The 21,980-nt window shown below is 29.5% G+C and overlaps 7 protein-coding genes across 7 annotated transcripts; 3 read left to right on the forward strand and 4 right to left on the reverse strand.

Moving 5' to 3' along the window:
- Positions 1 to 1,217: 1,217 nt before the first annotated feature.
- Positions 1,218 to 2,309, forward strand: GO595_008985 (Kelch motif family protein; the record flags this gene model as incomplete). The annotated part of the gene is made up of 1 exon (XM_067922619.1): positions 1,218 to 2,309. One exon carries the CDS (start codon positions 1,218 to 1,220, stop codon positions 2,307 to 2,309), a length of 1,092 nt encoding a protein of 363 aa, XP_067770770.1.
- Positions 2,310 to 4,443: 2,134 nt separating this feature from the next.
- Positions 4,444 to 6,210, reverse strand: GO595_008986 (SWI/SNF-related matrix-associated actin-dependent regulator of chromatin subfamily A-like protein 1; the record flags this gene model as incomplete). Its single annotated transcript, XM_067922620.1, has 1 exon — positions 4,444 to 6,210. One exon carries the CDS (start codon positions 6,208 to 6,210, stop codon positions 4,444 to 4,446), a length of 1,767 nt encoding a protein of 588 aa, XP_067770771.1.
- Positions 6,211 to 8,716: 2,506 nt separating this feature from the next.
- Positions 8,717 to 10,249, reverse strand: GO595_008987 (uncharacterized protein; the record flags this gene model as incomplete). The annotated part of the gene is made up of 1 exon (XM_067922621.1): positions 8,717 to 10,249. One exon carries the CDS (start codon positions 10,247 to 10,249, stop codon positions 8,717 to 8,719), a length of 1,533 nt encoding a protein of 510 aa, XP_067770772.1.
- A 2,308-nt stretch (positions 10,250 to 12,557) lies between these two features.
- Positions 12,558 to 13,292, forward strand: GO595_008988 (Legume-like lectin family protein; the record flags this gene model as incomplete). The annotated part of the gene is made up of 1 exon (XM_067922625.1): positions 12,558 to 13,292. The coding sequence occupies one exon, from the start codon at positions 12,558 to 12,560 to the stop codon at positions 13,290 to 13,292; it is 735 nt and encodes a 244-aa protein (XP_067770773.1).
- A 1,621-nt stretch (positions 13,293 to 14,913) lies between these two features.
- GO595_008989 (uncharacterized protein) lies at positions 14,914 to 16,347 on the forward strand (the record flags this gene model as incomplete). Its single annotated transcript, XM_067922626.1, has 1 exon — positions 14,914 to 16,347. One exon carries the CDS (start codon positions 14,914 to 14,916, stop codon positions 16,345 to 16,347), a length of 1,434 nt encoding a protein of 477 aa, XP_067770774.1.
- Positions 16,348 to 16,746: 399 nt separating this feature from the next.
- GO595_008990 (nitroreductase family protein) lies at positions 16,747 to 17,307 on the reverse strand (the record flags this gene model as incomplete). Its single annotated transcript, XM_067922627.1, has 1 exon — positions 16,747 to 17,307. The coding sequence occupies one exon, from the start codon at positions 17,305 to 17,307 to the stop codon at positions 16,747 to 16,749; it is 561 nt and encodes a 186-aa protein (XP_067770775.1).
- Positions 17,308 to 18,169: 862 nt separating this feature from the next.
- GO595_008991 (uncharacterized protein) lies at positions 18,170 to 20,503 on the reverse strand (the record flags this gene model as incomplete). Its single annotated transcript, XM_067922628.1, has 1 exon — positions 18,170 to 20,503. One exon carries the CDS (start codon positions 20,501 to 20,503, stop codon positions 18,170 to 18,172), a length of 2,334 nt encoding a protein of 777 aa, XP_067770776.1.
- Positions 20,504 to 21,980: the final 1,477 nt, after the last annotated feature.

A 21,980-nucleotide genomic window follows, 5' to 3' on the forward strand; every position in this document is an offset into this window, starting at 1 on the left:
TGTTTTGATATTAAAATCATTTAAATTTGTTATTATTAATGTTGATTTATTATCATAAAATATTTGAAAGTAATTTATGATAAACATAAAAAAATTTAGAACATGTTTATGTTTTTTACTTACGATTTTGTAAATGAATGTGTTGAAATTGGTGAATAAACATCACTAGTATCATCATTATTCACTGGAAATGGTTCAAATATTGTTTCTTTATATGTTAAATATGTAATAATTTTTACATTAACTTATGAAAATGTATTTTTGTCAATATACTGTTCTGGATTGCCAAAATAATAAATGCATCGAAGGTTACATCATTTCGAAATGAGGAATTACTAGCTTCTTTTAATCTTGTTCCAAGTGTTAATATCGTTAAATTATAACAATTAGAAAATACTGAATCTCAAGGTTTTGAACCAAATTTGGAAGTGTAATACTTAGTGAGAACAAAATGAAATGCTGAATCACGAATTGTTGTAATATTTCCTCCAAAAATAATCGTTTCCAAATATGAGCATGATGAAAATACTGAATTTCCCTAATGATTTACAAAGTTACCAAAATGAATATAATTAACTATTTTGCAAATTATTCACCAGGAATTTCAACAATTTTTTCACCAATAAAAATATATTCAGTTTATTATGTAAAATCATATGAATTATCTATTAAAATTGTAAAATTACAATCATCAAAAAATATTTGAAAAAAATTCATGAAAAAAGGAGCAAAAGCAAAAAATTTTTATTGAAATCAGTTCAACAAATTAATATTTTTTCGTTGAATGAAAATCACTTTATCATAAGAAGACCAATACTTGAAGCTAAAATATTAATGTGTTTACTAAATCTTGAACTGTTTTTTATATGGTCACCCAAGAATTATTGAAGTTGTTTATGTTTTACTAAAGCTTTCATGTTTAGATATGTCATCATCAAAATTCTTGAAGAATGAATATATTCCAAAAATTATGTTTATCAGAAAATTCATCCTATATAAATCAACAAATGAGTTTAAGCATATATTAACCTTATTCTTCTTCAAAAAATTAAATCAAATTAAACTCAATTGTCAAGACTAAACGATTACCTAAACAATAGAAAATAAATTAAACGATTGTTTTATATTCAATTCATAAGTTCTCCTCATGTTAATTTTAACCTCCAAAATTCACAGGGAAATTTCACATATACTGTGAAAATAGCTACCAACAATCAATGCAAAAGACTCACGTTCAGAACCCAGGGAAGGTATTTACACCAGGTTTTTCAACAATAGATTGCCGGAGAGTTGTTCCTTCTCGCTCTTCAGCTGATAAGCAAGGAGTATCTGGCGAACATTGTGATCTTACATCACTTCCAGCGTTTGGAAGCAAATGGGTTCTTGTAGAAACAAAAGGTGATCCTCCACGTCAATGTAGTGGTCAATCCATTGAGTATGATCCACTAACGCAAACAATTTATTGCGCATATGGCACGAATGTCAATGAATCCTACTCATCACAATTTTGGAAATACTCTCTTCAAGATAACACATGGTCACGTCTTATTGTTAGCAATGCCACTCCACATGCAAATTGCGGATCAACATTATTTAATAACAAATTATGGTTTTTTGGCGGACTTTCAAGTCCTAAAGTTCCTGTTGGTGATCTCCATTATCTAGATCTCAAAACCCTCGAAATAATTCATCCAGAAACTTCGGGACCATCACCAAATCCATGTGCAAATCCTTTAATGATGAGTTCACCTCCCTATATCATTGTGTTAGCTCACACGTCAGCATCTGATCCATCCACAATTCATCTTCTTAATACAGATACACTCGAATGGCAAATGATTACAACTGATTGCATCTTTCGGCAAGGCGCTTGGGGCTCTATTGTTGGCTCTAACTTGTACATATTTGGTCTCTCTATTCCCAAGACTGTTCTAAAGTTAAATCTCCTCGATCTTCAAATTAAAGTTCTTCCTACAACTGGATCAGAGCCATTAAAACTTGATACATTAGCAACAGTTTCACCCGGTTCTGTGATATTTGCATTCGAAACTCTAGGTGCAGAATCAAGAACACGATTATTTGTGTTTGATTGTGATAGGGCTGTTTGGTATTGTTATTCACTCGATTACAAAATCGAGGAAATAGAAAACACTTCGCCAAAGTCAATTTTCTACATAGAAAGCAGGAGAACGTTAATTGCAGTTTGGGAAAGTGACGACGATACGAAGCAGCCGTTAGCTGAATTGCCTGTTGGAAGCTCACTCTCAGTTATACATCTAAAATTAGACATCTTGAAAATGCTTAAATAAAAACTTATATGTAATCGGTTTTGTAATTGTAAGGAAGAAATAATGTGTGAGTAAAAAGAAATCAATTAAATGTTCTATTAAAAATACCAAAAACAAAATAGAATCACATATATAAATGCAGAAAGATATAAAAAGATAAAAATGAAAAGAATATGTCATGTGAAAATTAGATAGTAAATTTTGAAATATTAATAGATTTTTTAAAAAGAACTGTATGATTTATTTTTACTAATATGGATAGTTCTAATTTAGGTATTTACGACCAAAACGGAGAAAGACAAAAGAAATCACAAGACCAATAGTGGTTGGAATTAAAAAGTCCGCAAGTGTATATGTAAACGAACCTTTCCTGTAAAATCCATAGGAATAAATGGACTTGGTATTAATAGGGACGTAGCATACTTCTATCGAATTTTCCGAAAAAATTGTGATAGAGAGATGACCATACTCCGGAATAAATATATCTGATATATAAACTCCACTTGTTTCTGGATTGAATATTAAGGAAAATACTCTACTATTAATTTTGATTTTGCATGTTGTATTATCAAGCACAATAACTTGAACAGGAACCTTCCCAATTTGGAAAGAAAATGATGTTTTATTAAAATTCGCTTTCATGAGTTTAGTTGATATTTGTTTGATTTCGAATTCTTTTGTTTCATTCTGTATATTTTGAACCCAAATGCCTGGGATATATTTGTAGAGGTTTAGCTCTGAGAATTTGCGTGAAAATGATATGGAAAATAAACAAAAAAGGAAAACCATTCCCTAAATCCCATTTCTTAAGAAATTGATCGTAATGTCTTTCAATTTCATGACTTCAATACGAAATAATAAAACAAAGAACTAAAGGAGTTCCATATGGAACGTTTCAAGATAGTTATCAAGGCTTACGCACAACTAATTTATGTAGATCGATAAAATAATGTTCAAATTAATTTCCAACATTATATTTTAAAACATATCATACTCATAATAATCCCTAGAATAATTACATTTACTTTAATATTTAAAATGGTTATATTTTTATTCATATTCAAATGTGTAATTCAAATATACAATTACTTCAATCATATAATAAACTGAAAAAGTAATCAGTTTACAAAAAAATATCAGATGTCATCATTGATTATCCTCCTTTAAAGGAGAAAGTAATTCGTTTTAATAAGAAGACATATTAAGGAAATGACATTTTAAGTTGTTATTATGAGTTATTATACACTCAATCTCCTTCCAAATAGCTCTTCTTATTTTCTTGTCTTAAAATGAAAAAAAATTTAAGGCACCTTGAATACATTCTTTTATTTAATCTTTATTAAGCAAAGACATTTTTAAGGTTGTATTTTATGAATATATTTGTATTTATTATAACTTTTAATTTAAACGATTTTAATTAACCCATATAGAAAAAGAAATATTACATTTATATTTTTAGAAATGTTTTAATTCATTCAACTCCTTTTTATCGCAAAGGGAATAATTTTAAATATATCAAATGTTCTATCTGTTTCATATACATATACTGAATTAGTGCAAAGTGATATAACAAAAGCATTTCCATTCACATTAACGTATAATTGTCTGTAACGAATACATTATCAATTACACATTCATTAACTGTTTATGGAACTCAAACGAAGTCATTTTCATTCCTTATAAATAATTCAACTTTTTCTTATATTGAAACAGAATTTATTTATTATAATTACACTGTTGTTGTTTATTCAACATATTATAACTATTATTCCAATATCTAAACAGTTTTATATAACTGAATTACAATCAAATGATAATAATAAAACAACAATCACTGTTATTATTGTATGTGTTCTGGTTATAATTAAAATATCATTACTTATTGTATTAATAATTCGTATTCGAAGTAAAAAAGCTGAAATTAGTGAAATTCAGAACAAAAAAATAAAAACTAAACTACATATAAATTAACAACATGGATATATCTATTTCTAATATTTAAGAAGATCCTTTTGTCATAATTGTACAAATAACCATTTAAATCTCGATCATAAAATTCTATTTTAATAACATCATTAAGTTTTTTTGATTAAACTTATTTAAATATTTTCAAGAGAACAATGATATCTTCAAACAAATTTATTTATATTTGTGATTACGCTCCTAAATCAGTTTCAAATGTTTTTACATTTGATGAAATAACCAAACTGATTACATTGAGTTTATTCTCCAGTAGTTCCCAGATCCTGTCATCAAGGCTTCCTGGCGCATGTAGATAGTATATCTCCACATCTCTTTTTTGACCAATTCGATGCACCCTATCTTCGGCTTGTAAGTGTTCTCCTGGAGTCCAAGCAAACTCAGCAAACACCACTAAAGAAGCTTCTGTTAGTGTAATACCAGTTGAAGCAACATCCAAACCCAAAATGGAAACTTTACATTCAGGGGTGGTCCTGAAACGGTTAAGTAGGGCATCCCGTTGTATTCTTTGGGTTGCCCCGGAAATTGTGATGCAGTCAATTCCTTGTTTTGTCATCCAATCTTGGATCCCATTAAGCACAAATAAATGCCGAGCAAATATTAAACACTTACGATTTTCATTAAAAAAGGGTCTTCGAAAATCGGCAGAACAAAACCAATTCAGTATTGATTCAAGTTTTTCATGTGCTGTTTCAGAGTAAAGGGATGTTAATACTTTTGTATGTTCAGTTTTCATTGTCTGCATTCCTGAACAAATTGCAAGCTGTGAAACTCGAACTTGTGACATCTTCTCTCGCATTGAAGTAGATGGCGAATAATTAAGGAGGATATGATATCTCCTCTTTTGAGGAAGATCTAACACTTCGTCCTTTTCGCGTCGTATCATTACAAGATGTTGAAGAACAAATTTTAATTCTTCTGCATGAGTGCATCCATTTGCTTCGAAATGCCCTAAAGAATTTAATCCACCATGACAGTACCTATTAGCAAATTCTATAAAAGAGCTAAAGACTTTTGGAAGAAGTAACTTGAGTTGTGAAAAAAGTTCCGATGGACGGTTAAGTGTTGGGGTGCCCGAAAGAAGTATCAAATATTTCACTTTTGATAAAATAGGGAAAATTGAAGTGTACGTTTTTGTTTTTGAGTTTTTGAGAACGTGAGATTCATCGACGATAGCCATATCGTAATCGATTTGCAAAAGGTTTTCAGTTGCTCTTTGTGCAGCTGAGTATGAAATTATAGTTAATGGAGTCGGTGGAATCTTTTGTGACTTGAGGACCATGTTAATATTAGAAGTAGATATATTTGTGTATTTAAGAAAACTATCAAACCAAGTGGACACCATCTCCAACGGTGCAAAAACAATAACTCTTGCTTTGTTGGGAAATCCAGCCACGCAAGCACAGGAAATCGCTTCAATTGTTTTACCAAGACCCATTGCATCTGCAATGAAAACACGAAATGAGCGAGAAATAGCAAATAAAATAGATTCTCTTTGATGATTCATAAGGCTAGTAAGTATCTTTTTAGGCAATGAATTTAGCATTGAGGGATCTGTTGGTTTTGGTTTGAATGTTGATATTGCGGTAAAAATAGTATCAGGAATTACATCCAAATTAACATCAAATGCTTCTGATTTTTTAAGTGCGTTTATGACGCGCCTATAATTTTTGATTGGAATGTTCCAAAATGAATTTTGATCTACAAAAACATGAACAGCTTGATTTGCAACATAAGTTTGTTGTAACTCCGGCGAATCGGAAAACTGGACAGTGTTTTCATCAATTAAATTTGCAATAACTGGTATTTTTTTTCTTGGAATCACTTTTTGGACTGGAACTTGTTGGCGATGATTAGCTTCATTTTGTCTTTCTGCTTCATCAATAGACCCAAGAAAATCAAAATCTTCGTCTTCGTCATCGCTCAAGAAGTTCACATCCATTTATCAAAAAAAATCACATTTGGGAATCGAACCTTGGCCATGTTATTGAAAATAAATTTTTTTTTTCTAAAAGCGATTTTTTTAAATCTTAATTATAAATTATTTTGCAATTTTACATCCTTTTTCTTGATATTCAAGATAATAAATACAAAAACAAAACATCTCTTCTTCTTAAATTATTCAATGATAATTATCAATTAATTTTAAAATATCGTGGATACGAACATTTATATCAATACAAATCAGTCAAAACAAAAAAGATTTATTTCTATTCAACAAATTCTGTATAAAGTGTTTCGTTTTCATTATTCTTTTCCTGGTAAAATTCTGGACCTCGTATATGAATTGCATGCTGATTTCCTCCTATGAAATTACAGTCATGAACATAAATTGTTGGGAATTTGGCCATTCCGTATGCTTCACCTTTGATGATCATTCCATCAAAATTCATAAAGTGTAATGAATGGAGCTGAAGCGTTGTTGGGTTTAAGCTCTGTATTAAGTTTATTAAAGGTTTTCGAAAGAATCTTCCATTTATTGGTGCAAATTCTTTTTTACCGCTTACTGTTAAATTTCTTAATTGCCTTGCTGTTATAAAATCGGATAAAAAAGCCGGTTGAAAGATTAGTTCATTTTGTTCTTCTTCTGAGAAAGAATACACAGAAGAAAAAAGAAGTAAAAACATTATGACATAACCGTCAAAAACAAAAATCTTTAAAAATTTAAATTTTATGTTTATATAAGATCAAATTTTGTACAAAGTTTCCATCGATAAATTATTATTTCCACAAACATACTATTATTTTTGCAAACTACGTATTCGTAAAAAAATTTTATCATATATCTTTCAATGAAATTTGGTGCTTGATATACATTTTTAACTTTTAGTATCTAAAAATTAAAATGATATTATGCCACAAAAAAAATTGTTTTATTTTTTTCTGTAAATTCACCAAAAACAAAAATTTCATCCAAAAATATTTTAATGATGACGTTATCCTTTTAAAAAAAAACCAAAACCTGCGTATACGAATAAAAGGGAAATCGAATAATACTAATTTTAAATTAAACATTTTATAATTTATCATTTAAAATATGGCAACAAATATCGAAATCGTGCAATATACTAAAATAGTTGCATAAATTAAATGCTTGTTATATTGTTTAAAACTATTTAAATAGTTTCATTTTTTTTCAAAAAGTTGTTATTGATGCATCGATGTTATGTAATTCTGTGTTTAATTTGCCAATTCTTTATTTTTAAAATATTTTTCGACTGCTAAAGATCATGCAACTAGAGACGGAAAGGTTGATACTCAGACCATGGAGGATTGAAGATGCAGAATCTTTGTATAATTATGCGAAAGATACAAGAGGTGGCCTAGCTGCTGGCTGGCCACCTCATAAAAGTATTGAAGAGAGCCGACAATCGATAGCAACAAGACTTTCATCAAAAGGATGTTTTGCTATAGTTCTAAAAACGGAAGGCGAACCGGTTGGCTGCATCAGCATCGACTTTCATGATAAAAGTGATTTAACCCAAGCAGAAGATGAAGGAGAAATTGGGTATTGGATTGGCGTTCCATTTTGGGGGCAAGGAATATGCCCCGAGGCAACACTTGAAATAATGCGTTATGCATTTGAAGAATTACATATGAACAAAATTTGGTGTGGATATTTTGATGGTAATACACAGTCCAAAAGAGTTCAAGAAAAATGTGGATTTGTGTATCATCATACTATTGAGAATTATTACAATAAGCATTTAAATGATTACAAGAAATGTCATGTTTCAGTAATAACAAAAGAAATGTGGGAAACTAAGTAAAAGTTTTTTTTTTTTTTGTTATATCTTGTTAAAATATAATAATTCAATTATAATACAGGCAGATGAACAAAACGAATTTCAAATTTTAGCAATAAAAATGTTTCCTATCTACTTCAGTTTTTTGATATAATACTTTGATCCTTCATCCAATTTTATTGCTGAAAATCATAATGTAACAACATATCCTTATGAGAATAAATTACCCATAATTATGGTATTACATAAAAAATTTTGTATATAATTACTCCAAATTCAAGAATAATTTTTGGATCTTCTAAATAATGAATATGTTATTTATCTATAAAACATCAAAATGGATAAAATAAATTTAATGTAAACATTTTTTACTTAATTAATTAGAATTCTTTATAGAGTTTTAGTCTGTCTTGAAAACACAAAAGTTTAGGTATTTTAGGTTGCCTGTGAAGTTGAATCGCCTTTCCGCCTTTACCATGGTCGAGATCACTTGTGTTATGCTTCGAAGAATGATATTTTATATTTTAAAAATCAGTTTAAAGTTATTATCAAATGAATTTATTTTTATAATTTTAAATCAATTCAAAAGCTTGTCATTTTTACCATTACATGATGAATACAAAACAATTTATTTGATGTAAATTTGATTTTTTTTTGATTGCAAAAAATAATTCTTATGCAAATTATTCCGACCACAATTGTTTATTGACTGTTAGCCATTTTTTGGTCAATTTCAATTATTTGCATTCTATATTTTTCTGGTAACGAATCAAAAACACCTGCTGATTTCGTAAATTGAAGAAACATTAATATTGGATTTATATTATCTAAACCCATATGAGAAGGTGCAACAATTTTCTGTTTATAAACATCATCACATGAATCTTCTTCTTCGTCTTCTTCTTCATCATCATTTTCATTTTCACATTCTTCTTCATTTTGATCATCATCTTCTGTTTCATTTTCTTCATCATCTTCTTCCATTAATTTTAATTTGTATAAATATTTGAAAAGTGTTACTGCTTTTTGATATGCTTCATTGATTCCATTTCTTGCAAAAGAAAGTAGAATTATAAAAGCAATTGTCATTTCTCTGTAGGTTGAAATTGTAGATTTAGAAATACAGTTAATGATAAAATTCGCAATGTTGCTTTGTATTAATCCAATAATTTGTTGTTCATCAACAACAATAGCTGATGCTATCACATAAATTCCTCCAATAAAAACTATTGGATCATATGTTTCTTCATCACTATCTTCAAATGGTACAATTTCTTGTTCAAGTGCTACTATTGCAAGAGGAACTAATGAAAATGCAACAGCTCCAAATTCTTGAATTAAACAAGAAGCCAATAATAAAGAATAACCTTCTCTTTCTCCATCATTTTCTGCACGTGCAGTTTGAAACATTGTATTTGTAACTTGAATCAAAGCATTAACTAATTCTGGTTGATTTGCCAATGGATGATTCTTTGCACAAATAATTGGATAAAGATACCAAACTAATTCACGTGTTGCATCAAAGAAACTTTCATCTGATGATAATATTTGGAATAAAGGAGGTAAAGATTGGATTTGTACTGGAAGAGCTTCTTCAAATTTTACTGAAAATGTTGAAATAATATCAAATAGTTGTGTATAAACAAAGTTATCTGGATAATCACAAAAAATTGATATAACTTTTGGAATAACAAATTCTGCAAGTTGAATTAGAATAGGAGAATCATCATTAATATTTCGAATTAAAGTAGCAATTAAATCGAGAATAGAAGTTGCTCCTTCAGAACATTCTTCACCAGCTGCAATTCTTTGAATAGCACTATTAAAAAGCATTGATATTAAATCACCATTAATTGTGTCCATATTTTGGCAACTATTTTCACATACAGCATCAATTACATCTGATGCTATTTTTGATTTAAAGATAACTGTGTTTTCAAGTAATTTGGTAAGAATTGGAGCTAAATCAATTTGTTGCTTTTCTTCAATATATTTGTTACAAGAAACTAGTAACTTAGATGCAGCAAGCACAACAATAGGTTGGTTACTTAATGCAATTATTTGATATGCAATTCTAAATCCATTTTGAGGATCAATATCCTTTAAAATTACAGAACAAAACCAAAGTAATGTTACAATTAGGAAAGGAGGATATTGGTTAAACTTTGAAAGTTCATTAATAATATTAGAAATGAACTCTTGTGGTAAGTTTGGAATAACAGGTATATTATCCATATTGATTTGATTTTTATGTTTTTTCATCTTTTTCTTCCATTTATCATGTTCTTTTTTCATTGATTTTAAAAAGTATAGAAGTAGAAAGATTTTACATTCAAAATCAAATATATCTGTTGGTTGAGTAAGTAAAAAAAGATAAAATTGTGGTGCAATTGGAGTTTTTGCTATCGCAGTTACAATTTTACGGCAACTATAACGAGGTGAAACCAAATTTCCCTCATCAAAATCTAAATTAATATCCAGATAATACTCAGGATTAATCACAGCTTGATTAACATCATCAGGTTGAATTCTAGCATGTTTAATAAGAACATTTGATAAGAAATCAGGCGTTAATAATGATTCATTACAAACATTGTAATTTATAAATTGGTAAAAAATATCTAATGTTTCTGCTGATAAAATAAAATTGGTTGGAAGAGATAATACTTTAATTGTTATTTGTAGAATAGATGGAGCAATTCTTTCTTTGTACATATTTGAAAAAGCTAAACGAGCTTCATCAATATAATCAGAAGGTTTTTGGAGATTAATTTGATTTAGAGTCAATAACATTTTGAAAATTTGATACTTCATTTTTAAAATATTTTCCTTGTTTGTTTCAATGAGTAATGTATTTGTAATTTCTGAAATGAGAGTAATAAATTCTGCTGAAAATAATGTTGTACTAAAAACCTTTAATGAACGGTATAAAATTTTTGAAATAGTTGCGATAACTGATGCTGCTGAATCGTGCGTAAGAACAATAGGTAATGCACTAGATGCAATAGATTTATAACATGGAAGAAGTCTTGTATTAGTATTATCAAGATCATTGACCATTTCTTCAGGAGTATTATATATACCAATATATGCATTTTCTTTGCGATTAAAGCATGCTTTTCCCCAAAAATAACATAAATTTAAAAATGAAAGTGTATCCTCAAGGCTATCTGATTTTGCATGATATATTTCAATAAGCCTATTCATAAAATTTTGAATTCTTGGGAATGATTTTAGAATTATACTACGAAATGCAGTAAAAAAATGTGACCTGAGTTGGAAATTGAATTGAAACATCAAATCTAATAGTGAAATTGAAATTTGCTCTTGATTTTCAGGTGTCCAATATACATCGCCTTGATGGTCTTGATAACGTCCAATCCATTTGCTTCGAATTAAGTTTACAATTTGAATAATAATTTGAATTGTAAGTGTTTGATCTTGTTGAACTTCTGGTTGAACAATTGAATTTAACAAAAAAAGAATAAATTGGGGATTCTCTGAAGCTGCCATAATAACTTCGGTCGCCTGTGTAATTGCATTTTGATCAGGCACCAAGAGTGCCTTAAAAACAGATAAATCCATCTAATCAGATTGTTTCCCGCCAAGAACCTCTTCTCAAAATTCTTTTGGCGGCGTTCAAATATCATTGAAAATAATATTTTTGAATACATGTACGTTTATGAAAATTGATGAAGTGATATCATGTTGCAACAAATTTTTCTTTTTGATATGAAACATGTTTAATTCTCTTACTTTTTTACGATGATGTCAAAAACCCTACTTGATACCATGTAAATCTCTATTTAATGATTTCAAATTAGAAAATTTTAAATTTATGATGCCGGTGACACCTTCTTTTTTCATGCAATTCCTTATAAAATACTTACTTTGGAATACAGGTATACCAACTGGTTGGTCATAAAAAATTAATTAATTATGATTTATGCTTCAAGAAAATATTACTTCAAATGTTTGGAGAAAATGCATTTTTTTATAAACTTTTGAAAATTGAAAACGTTAAGTGCATGTTAACCTTTCCCAAAACATGTTTTTACTCTTTCTTCAAATAGTTTTCCCAAAAATCGATACAACATATTCACTAACTCCTCCGTTCCTTCATACTGGAATCAGAGAAATTGGAAATTGGTCTTTGGTTGGTCAAATTATTTCTCAAAAAAGAATTTTACATTTTACAACTAATGTCAAGGAAACATATGGGGGCATTTGTAATAGGCTTCCAACCGTTTCAAAAGATTGGATGAGTGAAATTGAACTTCAACTTATTAAAGATTTATTTATTTTTACTTTCAGTAAATTTCCATGCCCTAACACATCAACATCTTTTATTGGGCTAACAATTTCGCTTATACCTCGAAACAACCAAATGAATATTGAACTTTCAGGAACTGAAATATTTCCATCAAACATTTGTTCGTTTGAATATTCAACTGACGAACCACTGAGGATTCGTATTTATAAAAAGGAAAATACTTTAATTATAAAATATATCACAAAATCTAATACTGTCCAAGATTGTTTGATGCAAAATCTCACTCATCTCTATGAATATGGCTATATTTCGATGTTTGGACACACAGTTGGTTGTAGTGATTGCAAGTCAGATCTTATTTCTGAAACTTTCATTCCAACATCAGATTATTCGCCCATTCAAAATTGGGAAAAAATCTCCAACAGAAGCCGAAAATCCATCAATAAGTTCCTTTATGGTAACCGTACTCCCCAAAAGATGTACCGTCGTGCCAAGATGCTTACTATTTCAAATTACATATCACAGATCAAAAACTCAAATTCGACGCTAAGTGAATCAGAGATCATAAAACTTTCCGATGCTTTCAATGAAGTCAATGAAATGATTTTAAGAGCTAACGAATGTGTTTCTGCTGATCAACTCAAAACATTTATTGATAAAAAAATGGTGCCTTCACTTAATAATGCTTCTGCGCGATTCGAAAGAGTCAAAGATGCGTTATGGAGCATGAGGACAGAGTTCATTGACCTTTGGGAAGGAGCCAAAAGTCAATTAAAAGGAATAAATAGCGAAATACGAAAAGAATTCATTCAAATTGAAAACGAAGCGTTAGAAATGGCAAATGAAATAAAAGGAGAAATGAAAGAAATCGAAACAAAGATACCGAAACGAAAGAAAAGTTCATTCCCAATGTTTCTTTTTTGTTTATGTGTAATAGAATTTGTTGCGTACTTTGTTTTCTTGTTGAAAAATTATTCCAAAATTACAACAAAGAAAATTTTGTAATTAATTATATATATGTAAATAATACATTTTTTTAACTTTTTCTTCTTATTTAAATATTGGTTTCTCTTTTTTTGCTTTTTTTATTTTCAAATTTTTAATATTTTTTACTTAACTATTTTAGTTTTTAAAATGAATTCCGAAAATTCTTTATCTGATCTTCATGCATTACTTAACGATATACAATTAAAAACGAAAAATGGAATAAATAACTTTAACTTATTGTTAAGCATGTTGCAGAAAAGATTTGATGCAAATACAAAATACTATAAATTTCTTCAAAAAGCAATACCTGATAATTTTGATCCAAAAGATGAAGTCCTTGTTAATATAGCAGACCAAATAAAGAAAGAAATAGAGTTTCAAAAAAAATATACATATCAAGTTCATGAAAAAATTATTAATGAATTAAAAGTTTTTCAAGTAACTCTTTTATCTCAAAAGAAAAAATATTACTCATCATTAAAAAAAGAAAAATCAAAAATAGGCACAAAAATCAAAGGAAAAACGCCAAAGAAAAGAAGAAGATTTAGTTTTGTATCAAAAAATGAAAAACATTTAATGAATAAAGCACCTAATGAAAATCAAATTGAGGAAAATCTAGAAAAGCAAATATCAAGTTTTAACAATTACTTAGGGAATTTTGAAAGCTTTAGATGTATGAAAATGAAAGAATATTATAAAAAATATATTGATATGACCATTACTCATTATCAACAATTTATCAATGATTTCAACCAATATATCACGGGAAATGAAATAATTTATAGTGAAATTATCAAACAAAAAATATCAGAAAATGAAAAATATGTTTATGCAATTAGTAATTATAAAAGTAAAGAACCTTCTGATTTATGTTTTAAAAGAGGAACCAAAATTAAACTTCTAAAGAAAAATGAAAATGGTTGGTGGGAAGGCGAACTTAAAAATGGGAAAGTTGGATTGTTTCCATCGACATATGTATTTTTTAAAGAAGATAATTCAAAAACATATATTGGAGAAACCTTTTTACTCATGGAGAACTTCAAACCACAAAATTCACAAGAGATAAAAATTGAAACGGGTGATTTTGTTCAAGTTAAATTTATTACAAGTACTCAAGGATATGGAATGAATCTAATGACAAAGAAAGAAGGATTCTTTCCTCTTTCATTAATAGATGTTGTTCCTGATGACGATGAAGATAAATAAACAAAATTAAAATAACATAATCTTTGTTACATCTTAATGTTATATATATTATATTATTAGAACACGTAACAATGCTCTTGTTTGAAATTTTAAAAGTTGGAAATATGATTTCATAAAGTATGATATTTTAAACTTTGTTGATTATAACTGTTAAGTAAAAAAGCAAACATATAGCAAGGAATATGCTTAATGCAGATAGATGGTAAAGTCTTTTTTGTTCTCAAATATTTAAACGTTTTTTGGGTTAATTCAGGTTATGAATTGAAAGTAACGTCGTTTTTTGAATGATATTTTATCGTTTGGCTTGAAGGGTTTTCTTTACAAACTTTCTGGGATGATGCAAGTTCAACAGAACTTGCAATTGAGTTCTCATCACAAATTAATTCGTGACATCGTTAAATGTAATGCAGACGCCTGTATTGCATTTTTTTATATGTTACCAGAACTTGCCAAAAACAAAACATCTTTTGATAGAATACAGCTTATAGGTTTTATTATCCAATGTTGCGACTTAGGAGACATATTTTCCACAAGAATTCTTGTCAAAAATCTAGGTTTCATTGTTTTTAAAGGAGTCGAAGAAACAGTATTAACTTCTTTCCTGCTACTTTTAGGAAAAATTATCAGTGAATGTGGAAGTTCAATTACAGAGGAAATGGTAGAATTTGCCAAATTATTTTTAGAAATGTGCAGCGAAAAATTTCTTCAAACTCAATTCTTCCCATATTTTGCTTCTTTCTTTGAAAGAGAAAACAAAGATGTTCTTGCTCTTGTTATAAGTTTTGTTTCAAAGTTAATGTCCAAACTATCACCAAAAAACATCAATTTTTTCATTAACCAATGTACACGATTATACAAAACAAAAATGATTATACTAAAATTAGCCATTCTAAACGCATTTTCAGACATTGTTGATTACTCCCAAAATCCACAAGAATTATTTAATCAAATTATTGTTCCTTCTACTATTGCCAGAGACACTAGGGTTAAATCCAATTCTTTATTTGTTGCATCCAAGCATATTAATTTAGTTAGTGATCCAGTTCCATTTCTAAATCTTGCAAAAGATTCATCATGGAAAGTCCGTTATGCGTTCTTACAAAACATTGGACCATTTGCCACTACATTTCCACAGTTTATACCATGCTTATTGTCGTTCTTGAAGGACAACATGGGCTTCATTCGCGCAACATCATTTGATAAGGCAAGTGAAATGTTTAGTGAAATACCGAAAGATGATGTGTTTTTGCGACTTGTCGAAAGCGCGTTAAAGCAACAAAATACACTTGTAATTCTCTCCGCTCTTAATCTCCTCCCAAAGTTATTTGAATGTGGAGCAGCAGACCCGAACAAATTTGTTCGATTCATTCAGATGTTGAAATCAAAAGATGATGACATGGTAATGGAGAGTTGTTTAAGGTGTTTAGTTCCACATGTAAACATGTTGCTTGCGAAAAAGGATATCAACGCAATCGTGAAATGGATTGGCCATCAATTTAAAACAGAAAATTGGAGAAAAATCGGAACAGTGATCGAAACAATCGAAAAGTTTCTCGAGTTCGAAAATTTACATCAAGTTGTTTTACAATTCGCTGATAATATTGCAGATAAATTATCCGATCCTTGCCTTCATACAAGGTGCGCATCTTCATCTGCAATCCTGTCAATGGCTAAAACATTTGGTTCGCAGTTCGTTGGTGATAGAGTCATTCCGCATTTGAAGTCAATAATTGAAGGGGGTGCTCCATTGGACGTTAAGAAGAACGTTTATTACATTTTGTCTGAGCTAACAAAAATAACTGATGCAGAAATAAAAGATGCCGTACAAAAGGAGATGGACAAAGTCAGCCAGGAAATTCATAACTAACTAACAGTTTTTTTTGTGTTTTTTATAAAATGTAATTTTCATGTTTATATTTCTTGAAACAATATATTCGTAACAATAAAGTAACACCACACGTATTTGTGTAAATCAAATTATATTTAACAATTCAATTTCTCATTAATCATCAAATTAGTTACATCAAAAATTTAATGTATAAAACCAAGATTTCAACCACTGATTTACAAAAAAACATGGTTTGGGTAACATGAAATGTTCACTTTTTATGGATATCATTAAATGCATAATGAATGTAAGTATGAAAATCAATATCAATTGAATTATACATATTACTGGCATCACAGGAAAACATAATTGGTAGTGGATTAAAAGTTGTTGGTTTTTAAAATCGAAAAACATATTACAATTTTTGGTTGGCTTCATTTACTTAATGTAAGTTGCCTTGCAAAGTTGTTCCTTTTGGCCAACTTTTGACCTGTCTCTTGACTTTCCAATAGCAACAGCCATACGTAACTTTCCTTCCCCAATTCCTAAGTATTGTTCAAGGCCTTTCGTATTTCCCCAAAGCAATGAACCAAGGCATAAAGTATCTAAACCAAAAACACGAACAGAAGCCATGATGGACATACTGATAATTCCTGCATCGATATCCTTGAAAAGTGGATCAGTAGCTCTTTCGTTTTCCACTAAGAAGATAACACATGTAGCATCGCCAGTGATCACGTTTTTGCATCCATATTCTTGAATTCTTTTGTTAAAGCTATCTTGCATGTTTTTATCCCATGAATCAAAAATAATTTTTGTTGCTTCATCAATCTTTTGCTTGTTTGTAACCACAAGTAAGTCAATGTCTTGATAATTACAAGCAGTTGGGGAAGAGAGTACAACTTCAATGATTTTTTGAAGATCTTCTTCAGGTATTTCATAATTTACATCAAAGTTGCGGTAACTCCTTCTTGATTTAATTGCTTCAAGAACGTCCATGAATAAAAATGAAGAAACAATAAATCACATCACTTATGTGGGAAAAATATCGCAACTTATCAATTCCACTTCACAACGATAACTATTCAAAATTTCCAAAGAAACACAGAAATTTGATAATCCATACGTTCAAATTCGTTGTATTTTTATTAAAAAGTTGTTTTTTACTGAAAAAGTTGATCATGTCATGACGTTATTGGTTATAACCAGGGTGGAAATTAAGAGTTGAAGATTTAACCATCTAGATTGTTGTTAATGCATTTTTAAAAAACACTTCATTTTTGAGATTAATTTAATTTTTTTTTGTTCTTTCGGATTTCTCAATACAAAATTTAATTTAATAACTGTTTTTTTTTGTACTATATTCTTAACACATATATTTCATACATATAGTATCGAAGATGGATTATATATTATTTACAATTCTAATGTATTTGAAGAAGCAACCAAAAACAAAGATAATATAACACACATTATCATCAGAGACAATGTTAGTATAATTCCATCGCATGCATTTGCTGAAAGAAATATATTATTATTATCAGTTAAATTTGGGAATAATGTAGTTGTAATTATTCTTTTGCATAAATTTATGATTGGGGAAAATATAACAACAATTGGAAATTCTGCATTTGAATTTTGTTCTTCATAAATTTCATCATCATAATATTTTATAACAAAAAATTTTTACTGAAAAAATTTTTGCTAATTGAAGTGCGTTATTCCAAATTTAACATATTTCATTCTAAAAAATTTCTGATTTAACAATAACATTTTCTGTGTTTAAACTTTTAGATAAAGAGTATGTTTAATATCAAATTTGGTGAATATGAAATGTTGAGACTTTTCTTCCATTTTCATTTTACTTTCGATTCTTTTGCTTTCCTTTCGCGCTCTTTTTAGGCACTTTCCTTATTTTTCCTTTTCGCACAGATCCCTTACGTTGTGTCTTTGGAGATGCTTCGGCAGGTTTCTCGACTTGTGCTTCTTCAACTTTTTCTTTCTCATTCGACAATTGATCAGAAGGTTTCTTCTCTTCAACATTTTGTTCTTCGTCATGTTTTTCCTTATCGTCAGAATTATTATCAGATGTTTCATTATCTTTTTCTGATTTTTCTTTTTCTTCTTCATTTTGTTTAATTACTTTATCTTTCTTTTGCTTTTTGTGTTCTTTTTTGGGTTTTCCTTTTGTCTTTTTGGGCGCTTCTTCTTCAGGTATAACTTCTTCTTTGATTTCTTCAGATGATTTTTCTTTTTCTTCTTCATTTTGTTTCACTGTTTTGTCTTTCTTTTGCTTTTTGTGTTCTTTTTGTGACTTTTTGGGTTTTCCTTTTGTCTTTTTTTTAGGTGATTCTTCAACAGGAGCAACGACTTCTTTCTCTTCTTCTTTAATTTCTTCAGAAGATTTTTCTTCTTTGTTTTGTTGTTCTTCAGTAATTTTTGCATTTTCTTCTTCTTTTGATTCTTCGCTTTGTTTCGTTTCTTTGTCTTTCTTTTGCTTCCTGCGCTCCTTTGGTGACTTTTTAGGTTTTCCTTTAGCCTTTTTAGGTGTATCATCAGCAACAGGAACGTCTTTGCTTTCTTCTGATTGTTTCTCTTTTTCTTCTTCATTCGATTTCTCTTTCTCCTCTTCATGAATCTTTTCTTCATTCGATTTCTCTTTCTCCTCTTCATGAATCTTTTCTTCATTCGATTTCTCTTTCTCTTCTTCATGAATCTTTTCTTCATTCGATTTCTCTTTCTCTTCTTCATGAATCTTTTCTTCATTCGATTTCTCTTTCTCCTCTTCATGAATCTTTTCTTCATTCGATTTCTCTTTCTCTTCTTCATGAATCTTTTCTTCATTCGATTTCTCTTTCTCCTCTTCATGAATCTTTTCTTCATTCGATTTCTCTTTCTCTTCTTCATGAATCTTTTCTTCATTCGATTTCTCTTTCTCTTCTTCATGAATCTTTTCTTCAGTTGATTTCTCTTTCTCTTCTTCATTTGATTTCTCTTTCTCTTCTTCATGAATCTTTTCTTCATTCGATTTCTCTTTCTCTTCTTCATGAATCTTTTCTTCAGTTGATTTCTCTTTCTCTTCTTCATTTGATTTCTCTTTCTCTTCTTCATTTGATTTCTCTTTCTCTTCTTCATGAATCTTTTCTTCATTTGATTTCTCTTTTTCTTCTGCCGATTTCTCTTTTCCGTCTTCTTCTTCTTTATTATTATGATCAGAGGATTCTTTATCACTTTTCTCTTCGCCAAATGATTTGTCTTCCTCTGACCTTTCCTTCTTTTCTTCGGAGTTTTCATCAGAAGAATCAGATGACGCAAAGAGTTTTTTGTTCTTTGGTTCCAAGTTCTCTGCTGATGAAATCAAATCGCGAATTGACCGAGATCCCATGCTGCCGTCGTCGAGGTCTTCAAATGTAAATTGTGGCTCTTCTTCTTTTGGAGGTTCGTCCGATTCTGATGTATCTGATTTCGATGGTTGAAGTACAATTTTAGCTCTTCTGCCGCCCCTGTGGTTTTGGTAGTCAAAATCTAATGGATGTGGACTTTGTGCTTCATCAAGTGGAAGTAATCCTCGATCTGCTTGAATTTTGATCTCCGAAAGAAGACGTGTATACCCATTATAAACATCTTTGTATACATCTTTCTTGTTTTGGTCAAACATTGAAACAGATGAAACAAATTCATTGTGGAAATTTTGATATTGAAATTCTAAACTTTGAACTAATCGTTGTTGACGTTGAGCTTTCCTTGATTTACCTAAACGATCTAAGGTTTCTTGTTCTTTCTTAAGCATTACTCTGAACTTTTGTCGGTTTTCTTTTAGTTCACTAAAATGTTCGAGAATGAGCTGAATTTCATTAAGTGGATTTAATAAGTAAGGTGGTATTTGTCCTTCTTTCATCCAGTCATAGCTATAGGCTTCTCGACTTTCATTTTTCATGTTAGGGTTGAAAATGTCAAATAATACATTTCTGGTATTTTCTTGAGGCTCAATGATTGGTGCTATTTTAGCGCAGAATACTTGAAGCGATTTTATTAGATTATCGTGTAGTTGTTTTGCTTCTTTGTAACGATCATAAGCAACGATGAAATCTGTTTCTTCGCCTTTTCGAGTCTTCTCTGCAAAAAGGCTTGACTCTATTTTTGCAATTCTTACAGACATTGTATGTCTTGTTCTCCTCATAGGGGATCCTTCCATTGCACGTTGTACAAAAATGGGCCATATTCAAAAATTGAGTTAACTTATGACTTTATATACTTTACAAAGGTCAGGTGATGTCTTCTGAAAAATTTTATGAGAGTCAATAATTCTGGGGAATGTCTTTTATTCGTCTTTATTCCGAGACCTTTAAAGTCTCAATTTCAAAACCAATACATTCACTAAAGATTTGTTTTTTTAAAAAAAAAATAGTTTAAAAGACAAAGATCTTTTTATTCATAATAGCAAAAGCCATAATTTATCTACCACTTTATATAGAAAATGTTACACAGGACCTATCAAAAAAAGGTTATTGAAAATTGGTATCTTTTGGTTCAAAAGACGATCAAGTTTTAATGTTTTTTCTGAGTTAAATAATCTTAGGCACCATAGAAAAATGGATTTGTATGCATAAAAAAACCACAAAAAAGTGAATTTTGTCCAGAAAACTGATGTTGTCACAGTAGCATTTTCGCCAACCAAGTCTTTTCTTTACCTTTTCTTGTTTTATTGTTTCTTATCATTTTTGATTATCCTTTTTTTTTTAATTTATTATTCGACTTCATTACTTCTCAACTTTTTCCATTATTCATCGATCAAGTTCTAAATGAGTTAATAAAATACAAAAAGAGAGAACATCCAAGATAATCTACACATCATATAATGTTGCTGATTTACATTGGGAAAAAAACGAAAAAAAATTTTTTATACCTTTTTATTTCTGTTGCCCAAAAACACTTTATTGTGGCCATGGAATGGAACCCATTGCCAAAAACAGATCTTTGATATTCATTCGTTTTTTTCTTTCTGCCCATTCACCCCAACAACCGTTATAATTTGTGGGGCATTGAAATTTCCTCAGAAATTAATTTCATTTTTTTTGACCAACATAACAAATTGGAGGACAGGGTACTTCAGGACCTATATCAACATGCTTCAAAATTAAACAGCCAAACGAATTGGTTTGATGCTGCGATTAATCAAAAGGCAATTGATGAATCAAATTCCTTTCGTAAAGTTTATTCGGACCTTATAGTAAACCTTCTGGTTTCAGCTTATATCACAGCAAATTTTTTGTATAAACAAAATGGTTTTCAAAAACAAGTTCCATATACAAAAATTTTTAACTTTTACTTAAATCCAAATAAAACTCAAGACTTTAAAGACGAGGTTCACATCTATTCATTTTTGATTGAAGATGCAATCAAAAATATGTTATTTTATGGGTCAAAAAAATTAGGCCAATTTACTGGCAGCATAGTCAACCATTTTTCTACTAAGGCAAGCGCACTAATTTTGTTTGCTCATGTTACATTTCCTTCTCTTTTTTCTTTTTATACATTTCCTGATACAATTGTTTATGCGGTATGTATTTTAAAGTTATTGTTACCACTTAATTGTCCAAACATATCATGTCATTTTATTTCTTCATTTTATGAATCATATCCCAATTTCTTGGTTTCATTATTCAATAAGT

Source organism: Histomonas meleagridis (genome assembly GCF_020186115.1).
Source record: "Histomonas meleagridis strain 2922-C6/04-10x chromosome Unknown contig_82, whole genome shotgun sequence".
Taxonomy (NCBI): Eukaryota; Parabasalia; order Tritrichomonadida; family Dientamoebidae; genus Histomonas; species Histomonas meleagridis.